Source organism: Mobula hypostoma, chromosome 5, assembly GCF_963921235.1.
Source record: "Mobula hypostoma chromosome 5, sMobHyp1.1, whole genome shotgun sequence".
Classification (NCBI taxonomy): Eukaryota; Metazoa; Chordata; class Chondrichthyes; order Myliobatiformes; family Myliobatidae; genus Mobula; species Mobula hypostoma.
In genome coordinates, this window is record NC_086101.1 from 10,209,072 (window position 1) to 10,228,932 (window position 19,861).

At 43.9% G+C, this 19,861-nt stretch overlaps 1 protein-coding gene across 1 annotated transcript in view; it reads left to right on the plus strand.

Annotated features, from left to right (window-relative positions):
• LOC134346438 (uncharacterized) overlaps window positions 1-19,861 on the plus strand; it is a 182,751-nt gene that overhangs the window by 43,758 nt on the left and 119,132 nt on the right. Inside the window, exons 9-10 of the mRNA XM_063047807.1 lie at window positions 3,740-4,294; window positions 16,843-16,904. Of these exons, the coding sequence (XP_062903877.1) occupies window positions 3,740-4,294; window positions 16,843-16,904 (617 nt within the window). The remainder of the gene's footprint in view (window positions 1-3,739; window positions 4,295-16,842; window positions 16,905-19,861) is intronic.

Sequence of the window (19,861 nt, forward strand, 5' to 3'; positions counted from 1 at the left end):
GGGTATGCTTCTGCTGTAATTAATAAACAGCAGCCTGACGTAAGTACTACTATTGCTCAGATGATCTAAGGCTGATTGGGGAGCCAGTGAGATCTCATCTGCTGTAGACTGATTATGACAATTGGCAACTTTCAGTGGGTCCAGGTCCCTGCTTAAGCAGGAGTTGATTCTAGTTATGACCAATCGCTCAAAGCACTTCACAGTAGATGTGAGAGCCACTTCGAAATAGTCATTGCCAGCTCACCCTGCTCTTCTTGGCACTGGTATGATTGTCGTCCTTATGAAGCAGATGTGGAACTGACTGCAGCAGTGAGAGATCGAAGATGTCCTTGAACACTCCTGCTAGTTGGTTGGCACAGGTTTTCAGAGCCCTGCCAGGTACACCATCAGGTCCTGACACCCGAAGTTTTTTCACCCTCTTGAAAAATGTTCCGACATCAGCTTCCAAGGTGGAGATCACAGGGTCACTGTATGATTTATGGATTTGCACAATTGTAGTTTTATTCTCCCTTTCAAAGTGTGCATAAGAGGCATCAAGTTCTTCTCGGAGTGAAGCATCCCAGCCACACATGATGATAGCTTTTGCTTCATAGGAAGAAACCCTGCCACAGATGATGTACATCTGATTCCATCTATAACCTCAATTGGAATTGCTTTTTTGGTCTTAAAATAGGCTTCCATAGATCGTACATGGACCTTGGATAATTCTGGATCATCATTCTTTAATGTCAGAGATCTGGTCCTCAGCAGACTATGAATCTCCTGGTTCATCAACAGCTTTTGTATGATCTTGAAGGCATACACTCATCCATGCAGGTCTTGATGAAGTCGGTGACAACTGTGCCATACTCGTTCAGATTCAAAGATAAATCCTTGAATATTGTCTGGTCCACCGACTTAAAGCGGTCCTGTAAGCACTTTTCTGCCTCTCTTGTCCATGCATTCTTGGTCCTCACCACTGTTGCTGCTAGTCTCTGTCTATACACTGGGAGTAGAAGTACAGTCAGGTGATCAGACTTTCCAAAGTGTGGGTGTGAGTGGCATTGTAAGCATTCTTGATGGTTGTACAACAGTAGTCATGTTTGTTGGCTCCTGGTGTTCCACAGGTGATATTTTGTTGGTAGTTATTCAGAGACTTCTTCAGGTTGGCCTGGTTAAAGAACCAGGGACAATGATAGCGACGACGTCAGGATGTGTTTTTTTGTGCTTGCTGAATATAGAGCTTATCCCCTCCAGTGATTCCCTGACATTGGCCTGATGTGGAATGTACACAACTACCAGAATTTTAGCAGAAAATTCCCTCGGCAGATTAAAATGATGATATTTGACTGCCAGATGTTCCAGATTGGGTGAGCAGGACTGGGACAGAACTACCACCTTTGTGCACCACAATGAGTTAATCATAAAGCATTGTGATGAGAATACACATAAATTAAGATGTTTGCTGGCCTGGGCTAGCACCAGTTGGTCTGCCACCTGTCCTCAGGGGAGGGAGAGGGAAGGAACACAATGAAGCATTTGGAGATGTTAATGAAGATGTTAATGAAGGAACCATCAGTCTGGGTATTGTCAAGAGCGGCTCCCCCTTTGAACCCTGAACCGTTTGAAGTGATGGACAGGCGATACCCCAGCAGGGGGATAAAAAGGGACAGGTTCGCTAAGGCAGGCCACACACGACACCACGAGGTAACGAGACCCTGGAAGCGGTGCCCCCCCGCAGGTCGGCAGGAGTCGTTTTGGAAGGCTGGTGGCGGAACCAAGCCTTAAACGCACGGGGTGGAAAGGTACGATCAGCGGGAACCCGGTGTGTGTCCGCCCTTGCTTGGGTGCCGGGTTCACTGCAGAGGATCGACCACATCTGGAGGAGGGGTCACAGTCGGTGACCTCAGGTGACATCACCAAGGACCTGCCCGGAAAGCTGCTTGTGAACAATATCGCAGGTCCGTGAGTGGAAGCCGTTTTGAATGATCATTCGTTCTTGTTCTCTCTCTCCTTCCCCCCACATTGTCTATCGCCACGGCAACGATTACTGCGAACTGAACTAAATTGGACTGAACTTTGCGTCACTTTGAAATTGGTCATTTACCCCTAGACAACGATAGAGCTTGATTGATCCTGTTATCTTAATTCTGTGCACATGTGTGTTTTTCATTGCTGAACTGTTGCATTTATTATCCTTTCGATTACTGTTTTGCTTATTTCTTTAATAAAACTTTCTTAGTTCTAGTGATCCAGACTCCAACTGAGTGATCCATTTCTGCTGGTTTGGCAACCCAGTTACGGGGTACGTAACAGCATATTCCACCTCCGCTGCTTTTCGATGACAGAGCAGTCCTGTCTTTGCGGAGAATGGTGAAGCTGCATCCAAAATGGAGGGTGATAGCCATATTTCTGTGAAGCAAAGTACATAGCAGTCATTTCCTGACGTCTCTCTGGTACAGCAACCTTGCTCTGTGGTCTTCAGTTTTATTTTCCAGAAACTGTACTTCACCAGCAGGACAGTCAGGAGTGGAGCTCTAAAGCTCTGTGTTTTAATCCTACCTGGGTAGACCAGCTCGGCTTCTGCAGTCTATTTTCTGAAAGGGGAATTGCACTCATGACCTGGCTCTGCATTCTTGGATCCACCAATTATGAGTCTGGATAGAATTTTTACATCTTAAAATGATGTGATTACTGAAGTACCTATGGCTGTGACTGTGGACTTCAGCTGTGGTAATCTTGAGTGGGAATATTTGATGATTCCAATCGGAGGTGCACACAAAGAGTTGCCCAACATGGGCACCATCTTGATGATCCATCTTGATCCATAAGCACCGGAATGTGTATTTGAAAAGATCCCTCTCAACACTCATAATGGGTACTTCGTAGTTTCTGATTTAGTATGCTGAAGGGGCTTCAAACACAGTTGGTGTAACAGGAAGCAGGATATGCACCGTCTAAATGTTCCAGCTGGAATCAATGGCCAGTTGGTGGCAGCTGCAGGGATGTAACTTTCCCAGGAGCCAGAAATGAAGAGCTGCAACACCAGCTCTTGAGAACTCCAGGGTTTCCCCTGCAGTGAGAGTGAGACCCACCCACAAATGTACCTCAGCATCTGTCATCCTCTCTCTGCCTGACTCTTGTTGCCCTCCATTCCTTCCGGATTGCATGCTTGTTTCTATTTATCTCATTCACTGATCACATTGCTACCTCAGTCTCTTTGGATCTCAGCTGCTCAGCAACATATCAGAAGTCATCTCTTTCCAAATTGTTACTGAGCTTTGTCTCCAACTACCAGACTGCGTCCAATTTTTCCCTTGCAATGAGCAGGAATGCATAATGCCTCATTATGCTCTGACCCGGTGCTCCGGTTCCCAGCCCCCTGCAAAACTAGTATAAACCGTCCCGAGTAGCATTAGCAAACCTCCTGGCCAGGATATTGGTTCCCTTCCCATTTCAGTTCAAGTGCAACCCATCCATCTAGTGCTCTAGCCTAATTACAGGACAACTTTTAAGATGACCAATTAATGTACTAACCAGTTAATGGGGCGAACATACAAACGGCACTGGAATTGAACCCTGAACTCCGTAATGCCCTGAGCTGTCATAGTGGTGAACTAATTGCTATACTACTGTGACATATATGTAATTTGATAATAAATTTGCTTTGAATTTGATGTTTTCATTTAATGTTGCTGCTGGTTACTCTCAGCTTATAACCTACATTATAACTGTTATCAATTTTTCCCATTTCTTGCAGCCTCTGTAAAACTGGACACTGAAACAGCACATCAACAATTGGAGATATCTAAGGATCAGAAGAGTGTGAGACTGACGAACTCCCAGACAACTGTTTCTGAAAATGTGGAGAGGTTTACAGGCTGGGAATGTGTGTTGGGATCCGATGGATTTACATCGGGGAAACATTATTGGGAGGTAGAAGTTGCGGGAAATCACAAGTGGTCTCTCGGAATTGCTGGAGAGAATGCAGATAGAAAGGGTGACCTTATATTAAAACCAGCGAATAAATTCTGGTCCATTGGACAAAATGAGAAAGAAATCCATGCAAACGATACTGAAAAATTGGATATCTCTTATCACGAGATTCCCAGGAAGATAGCAGTTTATCTTAATTATGATACTGGGATAGTTTCATTTTACGATGCAAATACTAAGTCTTTCCTCTACACATTCAATGAGAAATTCTCTGAGAAGCTTTACCCTTTCTTTCACACAACACATCAGAAGAGATGGCTGAAAATCTGTTCTATGCAGGAATCAAAACCTGCTAAGCGTTCTAAAAATAGTGTCATTTAACACAGGAGGTCTGTGCAATATGGATCAGTATGTGTGGCTGAGAAGCTGGGGCAGGGACAGGGCTTGGGTTCTTAGATCATTGGGGTCTCTTCTGGGGGAGGCATAATCTGTACATAACGGGTGGGTTGCACATGAACCTGAGGAGAGCCAATATTTTCGCGGGTGGGTTTATTCGAGCTGCTGGGGAGGGTTTAAACTAATTTAGCAAGGGGGTGGGAACCAAAATGAAGGAACTCAGGTTAGGACAGATGGCAAAAAGCAAAGATAGCATGCAGTCAGATTGTCAGGAAGGGCAGGCAGATGATAGGACAAAATTGCAGCCTGCGGGGGTGAGTATCAGTGCATTAGGTGAACAGAATCAAAAAGGGTAGCAAATACAGTACTCAAAGTGTTATATCTTAATGTATGGAGAACAAGAAATAAGGTGAATGATCTTGTTACACTATTACAGGTTGTCAGGTATGATGTTGTGGCCATGACTGAATCGTGGCTGATGGTTGTAGTTGGGAGCTGAATGTCCAAGGTTACACGTTATATCGGAGTGATAGGAAGGTAGCTAGAGGGGGTAGTGTGGCCCTTCTGGTAAAGAATGGCATCAAATCAGAAAGATGTGACAAAGGACTGGAAGATGTTGAATCCTTGTGGGTTGAGTTGAGAAACTGCACAGGTAAAAGGACCCTGATGGTAATTTTATGCAGTCCTTCCAACAGTAGCTGGGAGGTAGACCACAGATTTCAATGAGAAATTTAAAAAAAAGACATGTCAAAAGGGCAATGTTATGATAGTCATGGGAGATTTAAATATGCAGGTGTGTTGGGAAAATTAGGTTGGTAATGGATCTCAAGAGAGTGAGGCTGTTGAATGCCTACAAGATGGCTTTTTATAGCAGTTTGTCGTCGAGCCTACTATGGGATCAGAAATACTGGATTGGGTGTTGTGTAATGAACCAGAGGCAGTTAGGGAGCTTAAGGTAAAAGAACCCTGAGGAGCCAGTAATCAAAATATGATTGAGTTCAACTTGAAATTTGATAGGGAGAAAGTAAAGTCTGATGTAGCCGTATTTCAGTGGAGTAAGAGAAATTACAGTGGTATGAGAGAGGTGTTGGTGAGAGTAAATTGGAAGGAGCTGCTGGCAGGGATGTCAGCAGAGCAGCAATGGCTTGAGTTTATGGGAAAAATGAGGAAGGTGTAGGACAGATGTATTCCAAAAACAAAGACATACTCAAATGGCAAAATTGTACAACCGTGGCTGACATGGGAAGTCAAATCTAATGTAAAAACTAAAGAAAGGGCATACCACAAAGCGAAGATTAGCTGGTAGATAGAGGATTGGGAATCTTTTAAAAACCTACAGAGAGTAACTAAAAGAATCATTAGAAAGGAAAAGATGAAATATAAAAGCAAGCTAGCAAACAATATCAAACTTGATAGTAAAAGCATTGTCAAGTATGTAAAAAATAAAAGAGAAATGAGAGAGGATATAGGACTGCTGGAAAATGAGGCCATAGAAATAATAACAGGGGATAAGGAAATCTCAGATGAACTAATTGAGTATTTTGCATCAGTCTTCACTGTGGAGGACACTAGCAGTGTGCCAGATGTTGTAGTGTGTGAAGGAAGAAAAGTGAGTGCAGTTACTATTACAAGGTAGAAGGTGCTCAAAAAGCTGAAAGACCTAAGGGTACATAAGTCAGCCGGAGCAGATGAACTGCACCCTAGGGTTCTGAAAGAGGTAGTGTTAGAGATTGTGGAGGCATTAGCAATGACCTTTCAAAAATAGTTGGACTCTTGCATGGTGCCAGATGGCTGGAAAATTACAAATGTCACTCCACTCTTTAAGAAGGGAGGAAGGCGGCAGTAAGCCTGACCTCAGTGATTGGGAAGATGTTTGACTCAATTGTTGAGGTTATGGAGTACTTTGTGACACAGGACAAGATAGGACAAAAATCTTGCCTGATGAACCTGTTGGAATTCTTGGAGGAGGTTGCAAGTAGGATGGATAAAGGAGTGCAGTGGATGTTGTATATTTGGACTTTCAGAAAGCCTTTGACATGTTGCCACACATGAGGCTGCTTACCAAGTTAAGAGCCCATGGTATTACAGCAGAGTTACGAACATGGTTAGAGCATTGGCTGATTGGTAGGAGGCAGCAAGTGGCAATAAAAGGCGTCTTTTCTGGTTGGCTGCCAGAGACTAGTGGTGTTCCGCAGGGGTTGGTGTTACGACCGCTTCTTTTTATGCTGTATTACAATGATTTAGATGATTGAATGGATGGCTTTGTTGCCAAGTTTGCAGATAATATGAAGATTGGTGGAGGAGCAGGTAGTGTTGAGGAAACAGATAGGCTGCAGAGGGACTTAGACTGATTAGGAGAATGGGGAAGAAAGTGGCAAATGAAATACAATGTTGGAAAATGCATGGTCGTGCACTTTGGTAGTAGAAATAAATGTGCAGACTATTTTCTAACTGGGGAGAAAATCCAAAAATCTGAGAGGCAAAGGGACTTAGGAGTACTTGAGCTGAACATCCTAAAGGTTAACTTGCTGGTTGAGTCAGTGGTGAGGAACGCAAATGCAATTTTAGCATTAATTTCAAGAGGTCTAGAATACAAGAGCAGGGATATGTTGCTGAGACTTTATAAGGCACGGGTAAGGCTTCACCTTGAGTATTGCGAACAGTCTTGGGCTCCTCATCGACTGAAATATGTGCTGGTGTTGGAGAGGGTCCAAAGGATGTTCACAAGGATAACACCAGGAAGGAAAGGGTTATCATACGAGGAACATTTGATGGATCTCAGTCTGTACTTGCTGGAATTTTGAAGGATGAAAGGGGATCTCATTGAAACATTTTGAATGTTGAAAGGCCTAGACAGAGTAGATATGGAAAGGATGTTTTCCATGGTTCAGGAGTGTAGGACAAGAGGGCACAGCCTCATGATAGAGGGACGTACATTTAAGGTAGAGATGCGGAGAAATTTGTGAATTTGTGCTGAATTTGTTATCACATGCATCTGTGGAGGCCAGGTTGTGGGTATATTTAAGGCAGAGATTAATAGATTCTTGATTGGATATGGCATCAAGGATTACAGGGAGAAGGCTGGGGAATAGGGCTGAGGAGGGGGGAAAAGGATCAGCCTTGTTTGAATGGCAGACCAGACTCAATGGGCCAAATGGCCTTCTTCTGCTCCTATGTCTTATAGTCTTATGCTCTTATAAATATGTAAATATGGTCTTATAAATATGTAAATATGGTCTTACAAATATGTAAATATGGGAGTTCTTTGAGCAACACACACAAAATGCTGGCACCATTTATGGATGGGAATAGATAGGTGACGTTTTGGACTAAAACATCATCAGGAATAGAAAGGAAGGAGGAAGACAGAATAAAAGATGGGGTGGGGGAGGAGTACAAGCCGGCAGGTGATTGGTGAGACCAGGTGACCTCATATTCCACCTGGGTAGCCTCCACCTGAAGACATGAACATCAATTACTCTAAATTCCAGTATTTTCCCCCTCCCACTTTTCTTTTGCTCCATTCCCCATTCTGTCTCCCCTCTTACCCTTTCCCTTCTCTTCACATCATAAAATTAAGGTAACCAATAGAAAACAGTGTGGTGATATTAACGATAGATTTTAAATATTAAAGCTTAGCTTTATTTGGTGCATGTACATGGAAACACATTCACTGTACTCAGTGATGCGTTGTTTGAATCAAGGACCAACACAGCCCGGCAGTGTGCTGGGGACAGGGGCGCTAGGCTTCTGGCGGCAGCAAAGCATGCTACTAACCCCATCCCATACATCTTCGGAATGAGTTAGGGAACTGTATCAGACTGATGAAGGGTCTCAGCCCAAAACGTCGACTGTTTACTCTTTTCCATAGATGTTGTCTGGCCGGCTGAATTCCTCCAGCATTTTGCTTCATTGAAACTATCACTTACTTTATTACTCTGTTTCACATTGTTTACTGCCTCCTGTGTAAGCAACAGTAAGATCCTATTTTATAAACCAAAATGAACTTCATTAATAAAAATATTTACAAAAATAAACCATACAATGTCTTTAACTTCTTACATTCATAGTCAATGCATTACACACTATTTATTGCATTCCTTAAAACCAATAGGACTGGAGTGTTAACTGCTACAATAATTGAAGAGCTTTTTCATCCAACTCAGACTTGTCCTGTCCAGTAAGGGAAGAACCCTATACCATGATGAGGGCAACATTGGGTGCGTTTTTGCCCCTGTTGTGCAAGGACTTACCCACTGTGACCCATCTGGCTCACTCCATCTTGGATCCCCAGATAAACCTCAAGACAGTTCTGGGGATTCCTAGCAGGAGGAGTGGAGGACGTTTCACATTTGTGTCAAGTACAGCAGCCCAGAGAGCACCTCACACCTGATAGGTGTTCTTCCCAGTTATTGACAAGGAGCACCCTCCCACAGTCCCAGTTTCTCTTTTACCTTCCCAATCCACTCCAGCCAGTACTTGTTGCATTGGGCCAGTTATACTTTATACTTTATTGTCGCCAAACAATTGATACTAGAATGTACAATCATCATAGCGATATTTGATTCGGCGCTTCCTGCTCCCTGGATTACAAATCGATAGTAAATATTAAAAATTTAAATTATAAATAATAAATAGAAAATAGAAAATGGAAAGTAAGGTAGTGCAAAAAAACCGAGAGGCAGGTCCGGATATTTGGAGGGTACGGCTCAGATCCGGGTCAGGATCCGTTCAGCAGTCTTATCGCAGTTGGAAAGAAGCTGTTCCCAAATCTGGCCGTACGAGTCTTCAAGCTCCTGAGCCTTCTCCCGGAGGGAAGAGGGTCGAAAAGTCTGTTGCCAAAGAGCATGGCCTCACTCTTCATTCAGTTAACCCTGGCCCCCGATGCCAACTCAAACTGATTGCAGATGCTGATCAATTTGTGAACTGACCTGAGGTCTGAGCAGAAGATGGTGATGTCCACGTACAGGGAGAATGGGTTACTTGGCCAAGTAATAAAGACCTGTGCTGGTTAACTGACTACAGTGTTCACTACAATCTTTAACCTTTCGCTTCAGCAGTATGTGGTTCCCACTTTCTTCAAGCAGGTTTCAATTATACCGGTGGCCAAGAAGACATGGGAAGTTCCTCAAAGACTATCGCCCACTTGCGCAGTGATGAAGCATATTAAGTCCGGCCTGAGAAGCAGCTTAGATCCGCTCCAATTTCCCTTCCGGAGCAGCAGGTCCACTGTACATGCCATCGTATTGGCACCTCACTCTCCCCTGGAACATCTAAGATGCATACATCAGGATGTTCTTTTATAACTACAGCTCAGCATTCAGTACCATCATCCCCTCTAAACTAATCAATAAGCTGCAAGACCTCTGCTTCATATATATCCTTGTGCAGTTGGATCCTGGATTTCCTCACTTGCAGGCCCCAGTCAGTTCAGATTGACAACAGCTCCTCCACGATCTCCAGCAGCACAGGTGCACTGCAAGTCTGTGTGCTCAGCCCCTGCTCTACTCACTTCACACTTACGACTGTGTGGATAAGCACAGCTCCAATGCCATTTTAAAATAACTTCACTACTGACACAACTGGCATTGGTTGAATCAAAGGTGGTGATGGATCAGCAAACAAGAGGGAGATTTGAAGTCTGGCTGAATGTCGTCATAACAACGACCTGTTACTCAATGTCAGCAAGGTGATGATTTCAGGAGAAGGAAGGTCCAGGAGCCAGTCCTTATCGGAGGATCAGAGGTGAAGAAGGTTAGCAACTTTAAATTACTGAGTGTTATCATTTCAGAGGGCCTGTTCTGGGCCCAGCATGTATGTGCAATTATGAAGAAAGCATGGCAGTGCCTCTACTTTCTTAGGGGATTGCAAAGATTTGTCCTGACATCTAAAACTTTGAGAAACTTGTATAGATGTGTAACGGAGAGTATATTGACCAGCTGCATCACAACTTGGTATGGAAACAATAATACTCTTCCATGGAAAATCCTACAAAAGCAGTAGATACAGCCCAGTCCATCATGGGTAAAGCCCTCCCCACCATGGAGCACATCTACATGAAACACTATCACTTGAAAGTAGCATCTATCAATTGAATTGAATTGAATTGAATTGACTTTAATCACCTACATCCTTCACATACATGAGGAGTAAAAATGTTTATGTTACATCTCCATCTAAATGTGCAATGTGCAATTTATAGTAATTTGTAATAGATAGTATGTTCAACAGGAGAGTCAATATAACATAGAAATACAATTGCATCAGCATGAATTAATCAGTCTGATGGCCTGGTGGAAGAAGCTGTCCTGGAGCCTGTTGGTCCTGGCTTTGATGCTGCAGGAAGTTCCCAGACGTTAGCAGCTGGAACAGTTTGAGGTTGGGGGTGACTTGGGTCCCCAAAGATCCTTCGGTCCCTTTTTACGCACCTGTCTCTGTAAATGTCCTGAATAGTGGTAAGTTCACATCTACAGATGCGCTGGGCTGTCCGCACCACTCTCTGCAGAGTCCTGTGATTGAGGGAATTACAGTTCCCATACCAGGCAGTGATGCAGTCAATCAGGATGCTCCCAATTGTGCCCCTGTAGAAAGTCCTTCAGATTTGGGGACTCGTTGATCATGTGGATAGTCAGAGGCAATAGACAAAAGACAATAGTCAATAGACAATAGGTGCAGGAGTAGGCCATTCAGCCCTTCAAGCCAGCACTGCCATTCACTGTGATCATGGCTGATCATCCACAATCAGTATCCAGTTCCTGCCTTATCCCCATAACCTTTGATTCCGCTATCTTTAAGAGCTCTATCCATCTCTTTCTTGAAAGCATCCAGAGACTTGGCCTCCACAGCCTTCTGGGGCAGAGCATTCCATATATCCACCACTCCCTGGGTGAAAAAGTTTTTCCTCAACTCCGTTCTAGATCGCCTACTCCTTATTCTTAAACTGTGGCCTCTGGTTCTGGACTCACCCATCAGCAGGAACATGCTTCCTGCCTCCAGCATGTCCAATCCCTTAATAATCTTATATGTTTCAATAAGATCCCCTCTCAGCCTTCTAAATTCCAGAGTATACAAGCCCAGTTGCTCCAATCTTTTGATATATGACAGTCCCGCCATCCCGGGAATTAACCTTGTGAAATTACGCTGCACTCCCTCAATAGCAAGAATGTCCTTCCTCAAACTTGGAGACCAAAACTGCACACAGTACTCCAGGTGTGTTCTCACCAGGGCCCCGTACAGTTGCAGAAGGACCTCTTTGCTCTTATACGCAATTCCCCTTGTTATGAAGGCCAGCATGCCTTTAGCTTTCTTCACTGCCTGCTGTACTTGCATGCTTGCTTTCAGTGACTGATGTACAAGAACACCTCGATCTTGTTGTACTTCCCCTTTTCCTAACTTGGCTCCATTTAGATAACAATCTGCCTTCCTGTTCTTCCCACCAAACTGGATAACCTCACATTTATCCACAATAAACTGCATCTGCCATGTATCTGCCCACTCACCCAGCCTGCTCAAGTCAACCTGCATTCTCATAATATCCTCCTCACATTTCACACTGCCACCCAGCTTTGTGTCATCGGCAAATTTGCTAATGTTACTTTTAATTTCCTCCTCTAAATCATTAATATATATTGTAAACAGCTGTGGTCCCAGCACTGAACCCCGTGGTACCGCACTGGTCACCGCCTGCCACTCTGAAAGGGACCTGTTAATCGCTACACTTTGTTTTCTGTCAGCCAGCCAATTTTCAATCCATGTCAGTACTCTGCCCCCAATACCGCGTGCCATAATTTTGCCCACTAATCTCCTATGTGGGACTTGATCAAAGGCTTTCTGAAAGTCCAGGTACACTACATCCACTAGCTCTCCCTTGTCCATTTTCAGAGTTACATCCTCAAAAAATTCCAGAAGATTGGTCAAGCACGATTTCCCCTTCGTAAATCCATGCTGACTTGGACCGATCCTGTTACTGCTATCCAGATGTGTCGTAATTTCATCTTTGTCCCAGGGCTGAAATGGTTGCCACAAGAGTACACAGGTTTAAGGTGCTGGGGAGTAGGTACAGAGGCGATGTCAGGGGTAGGTTTTTTACTCGGAGAGTGGTGAGTGCGTGGAATGGGATGCTGGCAATGGTGGTGGAGGCGGATACGATAGGGTCTTTTAAGAGACTTTTGGATAGGTACATTAATTAATTAATTAATGGCTCCATCTGTCTAAGTAGAGAATGGATGTGCCAGTCCTCTCTGGGACGCAGACCTGGCGATGAATATGGAGATCCTGGGCTGCTCAGACATCAAGATCCCCCTCTCGGCCTCCCGGGTGTGGTCCAGAGGAATGCAAAGCAGTACATTTGGCGTCAACTTGGCTGCAGGAGCTGCCGGGAGGTGACGTGATACGTCATCCAACCGCCTTAGGGGCTCCACTCCGAATTTGTGTAGGGTTTACTCCTTAGCTTTGTCTTCTCCCGAAAATACCCACAAGACAGTGCGATCCGTAACCCTGGATAGGGGCCCGTACCGGGTACTGTCAGCCAGAGTCAGCTGAGCCCAGGACTCGTGTAAGGCAGGGTCGTCACGCCCTGTAGTAGTGACATATGGAGCCACTACCCACTACCATGGAGCTTAGAAAAATAGAGAGCTATGAGTAAGCCTAGTAATTTCTAAGGTAGGGACATGTTCGACACAACTTTGTGGGCTGAAGGGGGCCTGTATTGTGCTGTAAGTTTTCTATGTTTGATGCCAAACTTCTTCAACTGCCTGAGGTGACAGAGGTGCTATTGTGCCTTTTTCACCACACAGGCAGTACGTACAGACCACGTGAGATCCTCGGTGATGTTTATGCTGAGGAACTTAAAGCTGTTCACCCTCTCAACCCCAGATCCATTGATGCCTATAGAATGCCTGTCTCCATTCCTCATGTAGTCTGAAACCGGATCCTTTGTATTTGCGACATTGAGGGAGAGGTTGTTTTTTTGACACCACTGTGTCCGGGCGATGACTTCGTTACTGCAGCCTGCCTCATTATTATTTGAGATAAGGCCAATCAATGTTGTATCATCTGCAAATTTAATTAGCAGATTGGAGTGGTAAGAGAGTAAAGGAGGGCACTTAGAACACAGTCCTGTGTTGAGGGTCAGTGGGGCAGAGGTGAGGGAGCCCACTCTTACCACCTGCAGGCAATCTGACAGGAAGTCCAGGATCCAGCTGCACAAGGCAGAGTGAAGGCCGAGGTCTCTGAGCATCATCTTGTAAAGCCTGGAGGGAATTGTGGTGTTGAATGATGAACTGTAGTCCAAGAACAGCATTCTCACACAAGCATTGCTCTTCTCCTGGTGTAAGGACGGTGTGTAGAGCAGTGGCTATTGAATCACCCGTCAATCGGTTGTGTCGGTAGAAGTATTGTGGAAGGTCCCGTGTGGGTGGCAGAATGCTGTAGATATAGTCCTCGACCAGCCTCCTTCCTCAGTTCCCAAGTTCCCCCTCAGGTTCCCTTTAAATGTTTCACCTTTCACCCTTAATCTGAGGGCGATGGTCCTTCATGGACTTGCAGGTCAATGGGACAAGGCACAGTAACAGTTCGACAGACTAGATCAAACAAAGTAACTGTTCAATGCTGTTGTGTTCTACATGACAGTCAGAATCATTTTCCCAGCTTATAAATGCCAAATACTTATATTTAAGATGAAAAGGAGAAAATTTAATGGAAATGTTTGGGGTAAATTTTAGGTTACATACACAGGCTGCTGGGAGTGATAATGGAAGCAGATAGTTATTTTAAAAATGAAATGCCATTCCCTTTTCTCAGTTCCTTCTGCTTAACATCAAAGGATATCCATTGTATTGAAAGGACAGGCAGGAAGGCATAGGCCGTGGTGTGGCTCCGTTGGTAAGAGATGGAATTACATATCTAGAAAGAGGTGACATAGGATCAGAGAATGAATAAAATGTTTAAAATTATGTCTGTCATCAAATCCAGAACCTAGTCAGAACTTACAGGTAAATAGTCGTCGAACAAGTGTTTTCTATATTTTCTGACATCCAATCAATTACTGCTATGTGTACCATATGTATGATGCAGTCCCTACTCTATGTTACACCATTGTATATTACATTGTGTTATGTTACTGAAAACCTTGTTCCATTATATCAGGATGAGGATGCAGAGGTTTGATAAGTCTACGGTCACATTTTATCTTGTAGATGTTTATTCTTCTTAATTAGTTGTCTTTTGAAATGATGAAGACTAACATTATTTGTCAAATGATCAGAGAATGTTGAATCTTTGTGGGTGGAGATAAGAAACTGCAAGGGTTAAGAAAACATTATGGGGATCATATATAGGCCTCCAAATAGTAGCCAAGATGTGGGGTTGAGATTGCAAAGGGAGTTGGAAAAAGCACGCAATAAGGGTAATTACACGAGTGTAATGGGGGACTTCAATATGCAAGGGGATTGGGAAAATCAGGTTACTATTTGATCGCAAGGATAGGAGTTTCAGTATCACAATGAAATAAAGGGAATTTCAGATGCGTGAGACAGGAGCTTTGCCAGGAGGATCGGAGGAGGATACTGGTGGGGATGACAGCAGAACAGAGATGGGAGTAGTTCACAAGGCGCAGGATAGATATGTCCCACAGAATAATTAGCTCTCAAATGGCAGGGACAGGCAGCCATGGCTGACAAGGGAAGTTAAGGCCTGCATAGAAGCCAAATAAAGTGTGTATAAGGTAGCAAAAGTGAGTGGGATACTGGATGATTGACAAGCTTTTAAAATCCAGCAAAAGGAAATTAGAAAAGCTATAAGAAGGGAAAAGATGAAAAATGAGGGCAGACTAGCCAATAATATAAAGCAGGTTACCAAAAGTTATTTCAGTTATATAAAGAGTAAAAGGGAGTTGACAGCTGATATTGGACCATTGAAAGATGATGCTGCTGAGGTAGTAATGTAGGACAAAGAAATGGCAGGTGAACCGAATGGGTACTTTGCATCAGTCTTCACTGTGGAAGACACCAGCAGTGTGCCAGAGGTCCATGAGTGTTAGGGAGGAGGGGTGAGTGCAATTGTGATTAAAAAGGAAAAAGTGCTCGGCAAACTCAAAGATCTTGAGGTGGATAAGTCACCTAGACCAGACGGACTACATCCCAGAGTCCTGATAGAGGTTACTTTGACTTTCAACAATGAAACAGACAGGTTCTCAGGGCAATAAACACACACAAACTCCTGGAGGAACTCAGCAGGTCAGGCAGCATCAACAGAAAGTGTACAGTCAACGTTCCAGGCCTAAACCCTTTGGTTGCACTGGGGAAAAAACCCGAGGAGTAGCTTTAAGTTGGGGGGGGGGAAGAGAGACACCAGGTGATAGGTGAAACCTGAAGGGGGAGGGATGAAGTAAAGAGCTGAGACATTGATTGAAGGACACCATGGAAGAAATAAAAGGGGGGAGGGGGAGAGGAGCACCAGAGGGAGGTGATGGGTGCGTAAGGAGAAAAGATGAGAGAGGGAAAAGGGGATGGGAGATGGTGAAGGGGAGGGGGTTATTACCAGAAGTTTGAGAAATCAATGTTCATGCCATCAGGTTGGAGGCGACCCAGACAGAATATAAAGTGTTGTTCCTCCAACCTCATTGTGGCCTCAGCACAATAGTGGAGGAGGACATGGATAGACATATCAGGATGGGAATGGGAAGTGGAATTAAAATAGGTGGCCACTGGGAGATCCTGCTTTTTCTGGCTGGTAGAACATAGGTGCTTGGTGGAGTGGTCTCACTGATTTAGAGGAGACCACACCTGGGCCACCGGACACAGTATATAAACCCAACAGACTCACAGGTGAAGTGTCACCTCACCTAGAAGGACTGTTTAGGGCCCTGAATAGTAGTGACAGAGGAGGCAAAAGGGCAGGTGTAGCACTTGTTCCGCTTGCAAGGATAAGTGCCAGGAGGGAGATCAGTGGGGAGGGACAAAGGCACAAGGAAGTCGCACAGGGAGGGGTCCGCACAGAAAACAGCGTGGGTTAAACGGTGGAGAGGGGAAAGAGAAACACAAGGTAATAGATGAAAAGACGAGGAAAGCTGCAGATGCTGGAAATTCAAGCACCACACACAAAAAATGCTGGTGAACGCAGCAGGCCAAGCAACATCTATAGGAAGAGGTACAGTCGACATTTCAGGCCGAGACCCTTCTTCAGGATTAACATATGATAGATGAAACAGGAAGGGGGAGGGGTGAAGCAGCTGGGAAATTGATTGGTGAAAGAAATACAGGGCTGGAGAACGGGGAATATAACGGAGAGGGCAGAAAGCCAGAGAAGGAAGAAAAGGGGGAGGAGCACAAGAGGAGTTGTTGGGCTGGTATTGTTCTCTCCAATCCCCGACACAGTTTCACCCTTTTCGTCCCGCCTATTTAACTGCATCTGTTTTGTAGAAAATTAAAATTAGTTTTACTTTTTCCTCTGGCAGCTGCCGTGTGCCGACTTTGTGGTGCTCCTGACCAAGAAAGTTCTGCTCTGAGTCGCTTACTCCACGTTACTGCTGAGCGCTCGTTACAAACTTCCCCACAAGGAGTGGGGAGGGAGTTCTGCGTGAGGAAGCTAATCGGGTGAGTGGGGCTCGGGAACATGTCACCGCACGGGAACCGCCCGGACAAAGTGGGTCACTTTCCTCTTTCCTAGCGCAGTCAGTGAGGGGGAGACCCGCAGCTACCGGCCGGCTCACGGCCCCGAGATTGGCTCCGCCTCGTTGTTGTTGCCGGAGCCGGAACGGCGAACCCGTCTGCTCAGGAGAATCGGGAGAGCGAGGGCTAGGCGGGTCGGGGAGGTGGAAGTCCTTAAAACCCCAAGACAAAGGAGCAGAATCCATCATGGGTGATCCCGGATCCCACTGAACCCCATAAACCAGCCTTCTCGCCGGACCCTTTGATGCCCTGATCAATCCGGAAACTATCAAATTCCGCCTTTAACATACCCACGGACTTGGCCTCCACGGCAGCCTGTGACAGAGATTCACTACTCTCTGGCTGTAAAAAAAATCCTCCTTGCCTCAGTTTTGAAAAGTCGCCCCTCATTTTTGAGCTGTGCCCTCTCGTTCTGGACACGCCCATCAGTGAACATCCTCTCCACATCCACCTTATCTGGTCATTTCAACATTTGGTAGGTTTCAATGAGATCCCCTCTCCTCACCCCGCATTATTCGTAATTCCAGTGGGTCCGGCTCAAAGTTGCCAAACACTCCTTGTATGTTAACCCCTTCATTCCCGGAATCATCCTCGTGAACCTCCTCTGGACTCTCTCCAATGACAACCCATTCTTTCTGAGGTATGGGGTCCAAAACTGTTGGCAATACTCCAAGTGCAGCCTGACCAGTGTCGTATAAAGAACCATAAAATACTACAGCACCGAAATCAGGCCATTCGGCCCTTCTAGTCTGTGCCAAAACTTTATTCCACTAGTCCCATTGACCTGCACCCAGTCCATAACCCACCAGACCTCTCCCATCCATGTATCTATCCAATTTATTCTTAAAACTTAAGAGTGAGCCCGCATTTACCACGGCAGCCCGTTCCACAGTCTCACCACTCTCTGAGTGAAGAAGTCCCCCCTAATGTTCCCCCTAAACCTTTCCACTTTCGCCCTAAAGCCATGTCCTCTCATATTTATCTCTCCTAATCTAACTGGAAAGAGCCAACTTGCATTTACTCTGTGAAAATATGTTAATATGGACATATTTAGCATCTTTCCATGATACATTGATTTAATATAAAAACAAGATAAAATATAAAAACAAGATAAACATTATTTACCTTAGTGAGGCTTTTAACAAATATATTTTGTCTTCTTTTGATTTCTTCCTTTTTCTTAGTCACATATTCTTTCCGTAACTCCGACCCAAGCACTAGCTTCAGTTTTCCTTCTATTTCAGTCTGATGTTGTGTTTTACAGCGTCTATTAAGATCATGTCTTCTATTATGTGAGAAAGTGTTTTCACAAACAATGCACAATGGTTTTCCTGACGGACCCGCTATAAATAAGAACTCACTTTCCCACTGTTCATTGAATTCACGCTTACTATCACTTTCTGCTTTTCTTTTGCTCACTTTGTTTTGCCCTGTGATGGGTCACTGAATGTAAAAACAAGGCCTAATTTTTGAAAAAGTTTTAAAAAAACTGCGGATGTTCACAAAGGACGAACAAAGCACAACTCCGTAGCGTACGAGTGTCAATTGTAAACTGACTGGCAAAAACCTGCGACGCCCCGCTGGTGCAGACGCCTGGCGCCTCACGATCAAACAAGTATCAAACGTGCATTGAACAGTTGTGGAACAACTGCAGAACAAAAGTCCTTCTTTCCTGGTTTGACTCATTGAACATTTTTTTTAAATTGAAAAGAGATTAATCTGAAAGAAGATAACATTCGCTAAAAGATGTACGCAAAATAATAAAATAGCTAAAATAATTGCTAAGTTTTATATTTGTTCTCAGTAAAACCCATTTCTAGCTCGAAGCTACTTGCAATCCTGTTATAGATTTTTTTTACAAATCTGTTTTTGGTTAATACTGTAGCTTAATTTTTCATTATCACTGGGGTGCAATGCGCCACTTCTAATCATCCAATGCGCCATAGGTTGCCCATCCCTGGGGTAGAATTTGTTAAATGTGTTCAGGGAGGTTTCTTCTTTCTTTCTTTCTTTCTTTTCTTTTCTTTTTCCAATATTTTTATTAAGTTTATCAAATTTCATATACATAAATGCAGAATTCATAAGGATACTTATTATAAATCAAAATAAGGTAGCACATAATGCACTATATATAAAGCACACTGACACAGTTTCGGTATCCCATATTCATGATCAATCAAATAAAATAAATTGAGTTATGAAATATAATATGGTTAATTATATTATTAAAAAATAAATCTACCCCCACTATCAATACAAAGCTGGTTGGTTAAAAAAAAACAAAGAGTACTTTATCATATAGTGTTTTATAATAATAGCCCAGATCTATATTTTAGTAACAATAACAATTCAAAGATTTTCCAAATAAGTCCGAAAGGGTCCCCATAATGTTTGAAAATCTTGATTAGAATCAGAAATCAAGCAACGAATCTTCTCTAAATTTAAACATGACACAACATCGCATAACCATTGAGTATGTGTGTGGGGCGGGGGGCAATCTCCTTCCATTTAAGCAAGATCGTTCTTCTAACCCTAAGAGAAATAAAAGCCAGTACTTGCAAGTGAGAAGGCTCCAAAATTATAGCTCTTTCTTCAACAGTACCAAATAAGGCAGTCAAAGGATTGGGCTTAAAACTAACTTTTAAAAAGTACAGAAAAAGTTTGGAATGCATCTTTTTCAAGGCTTGAACATGACCAAAACATATGAATTAATGAAGCCTTTCCATTATTACATATGTCACAGTACGGAGATATATCTGCAAAAAAACGAGAGAGCTTGTCTTTAGACATATGAGCCCTCTGTACCACTTTAAATTGTAGGAGGGAATGACAAGCACATGATGATGAAGAATTAACCATTTTGAAAATAGCCCTCCAGGTCT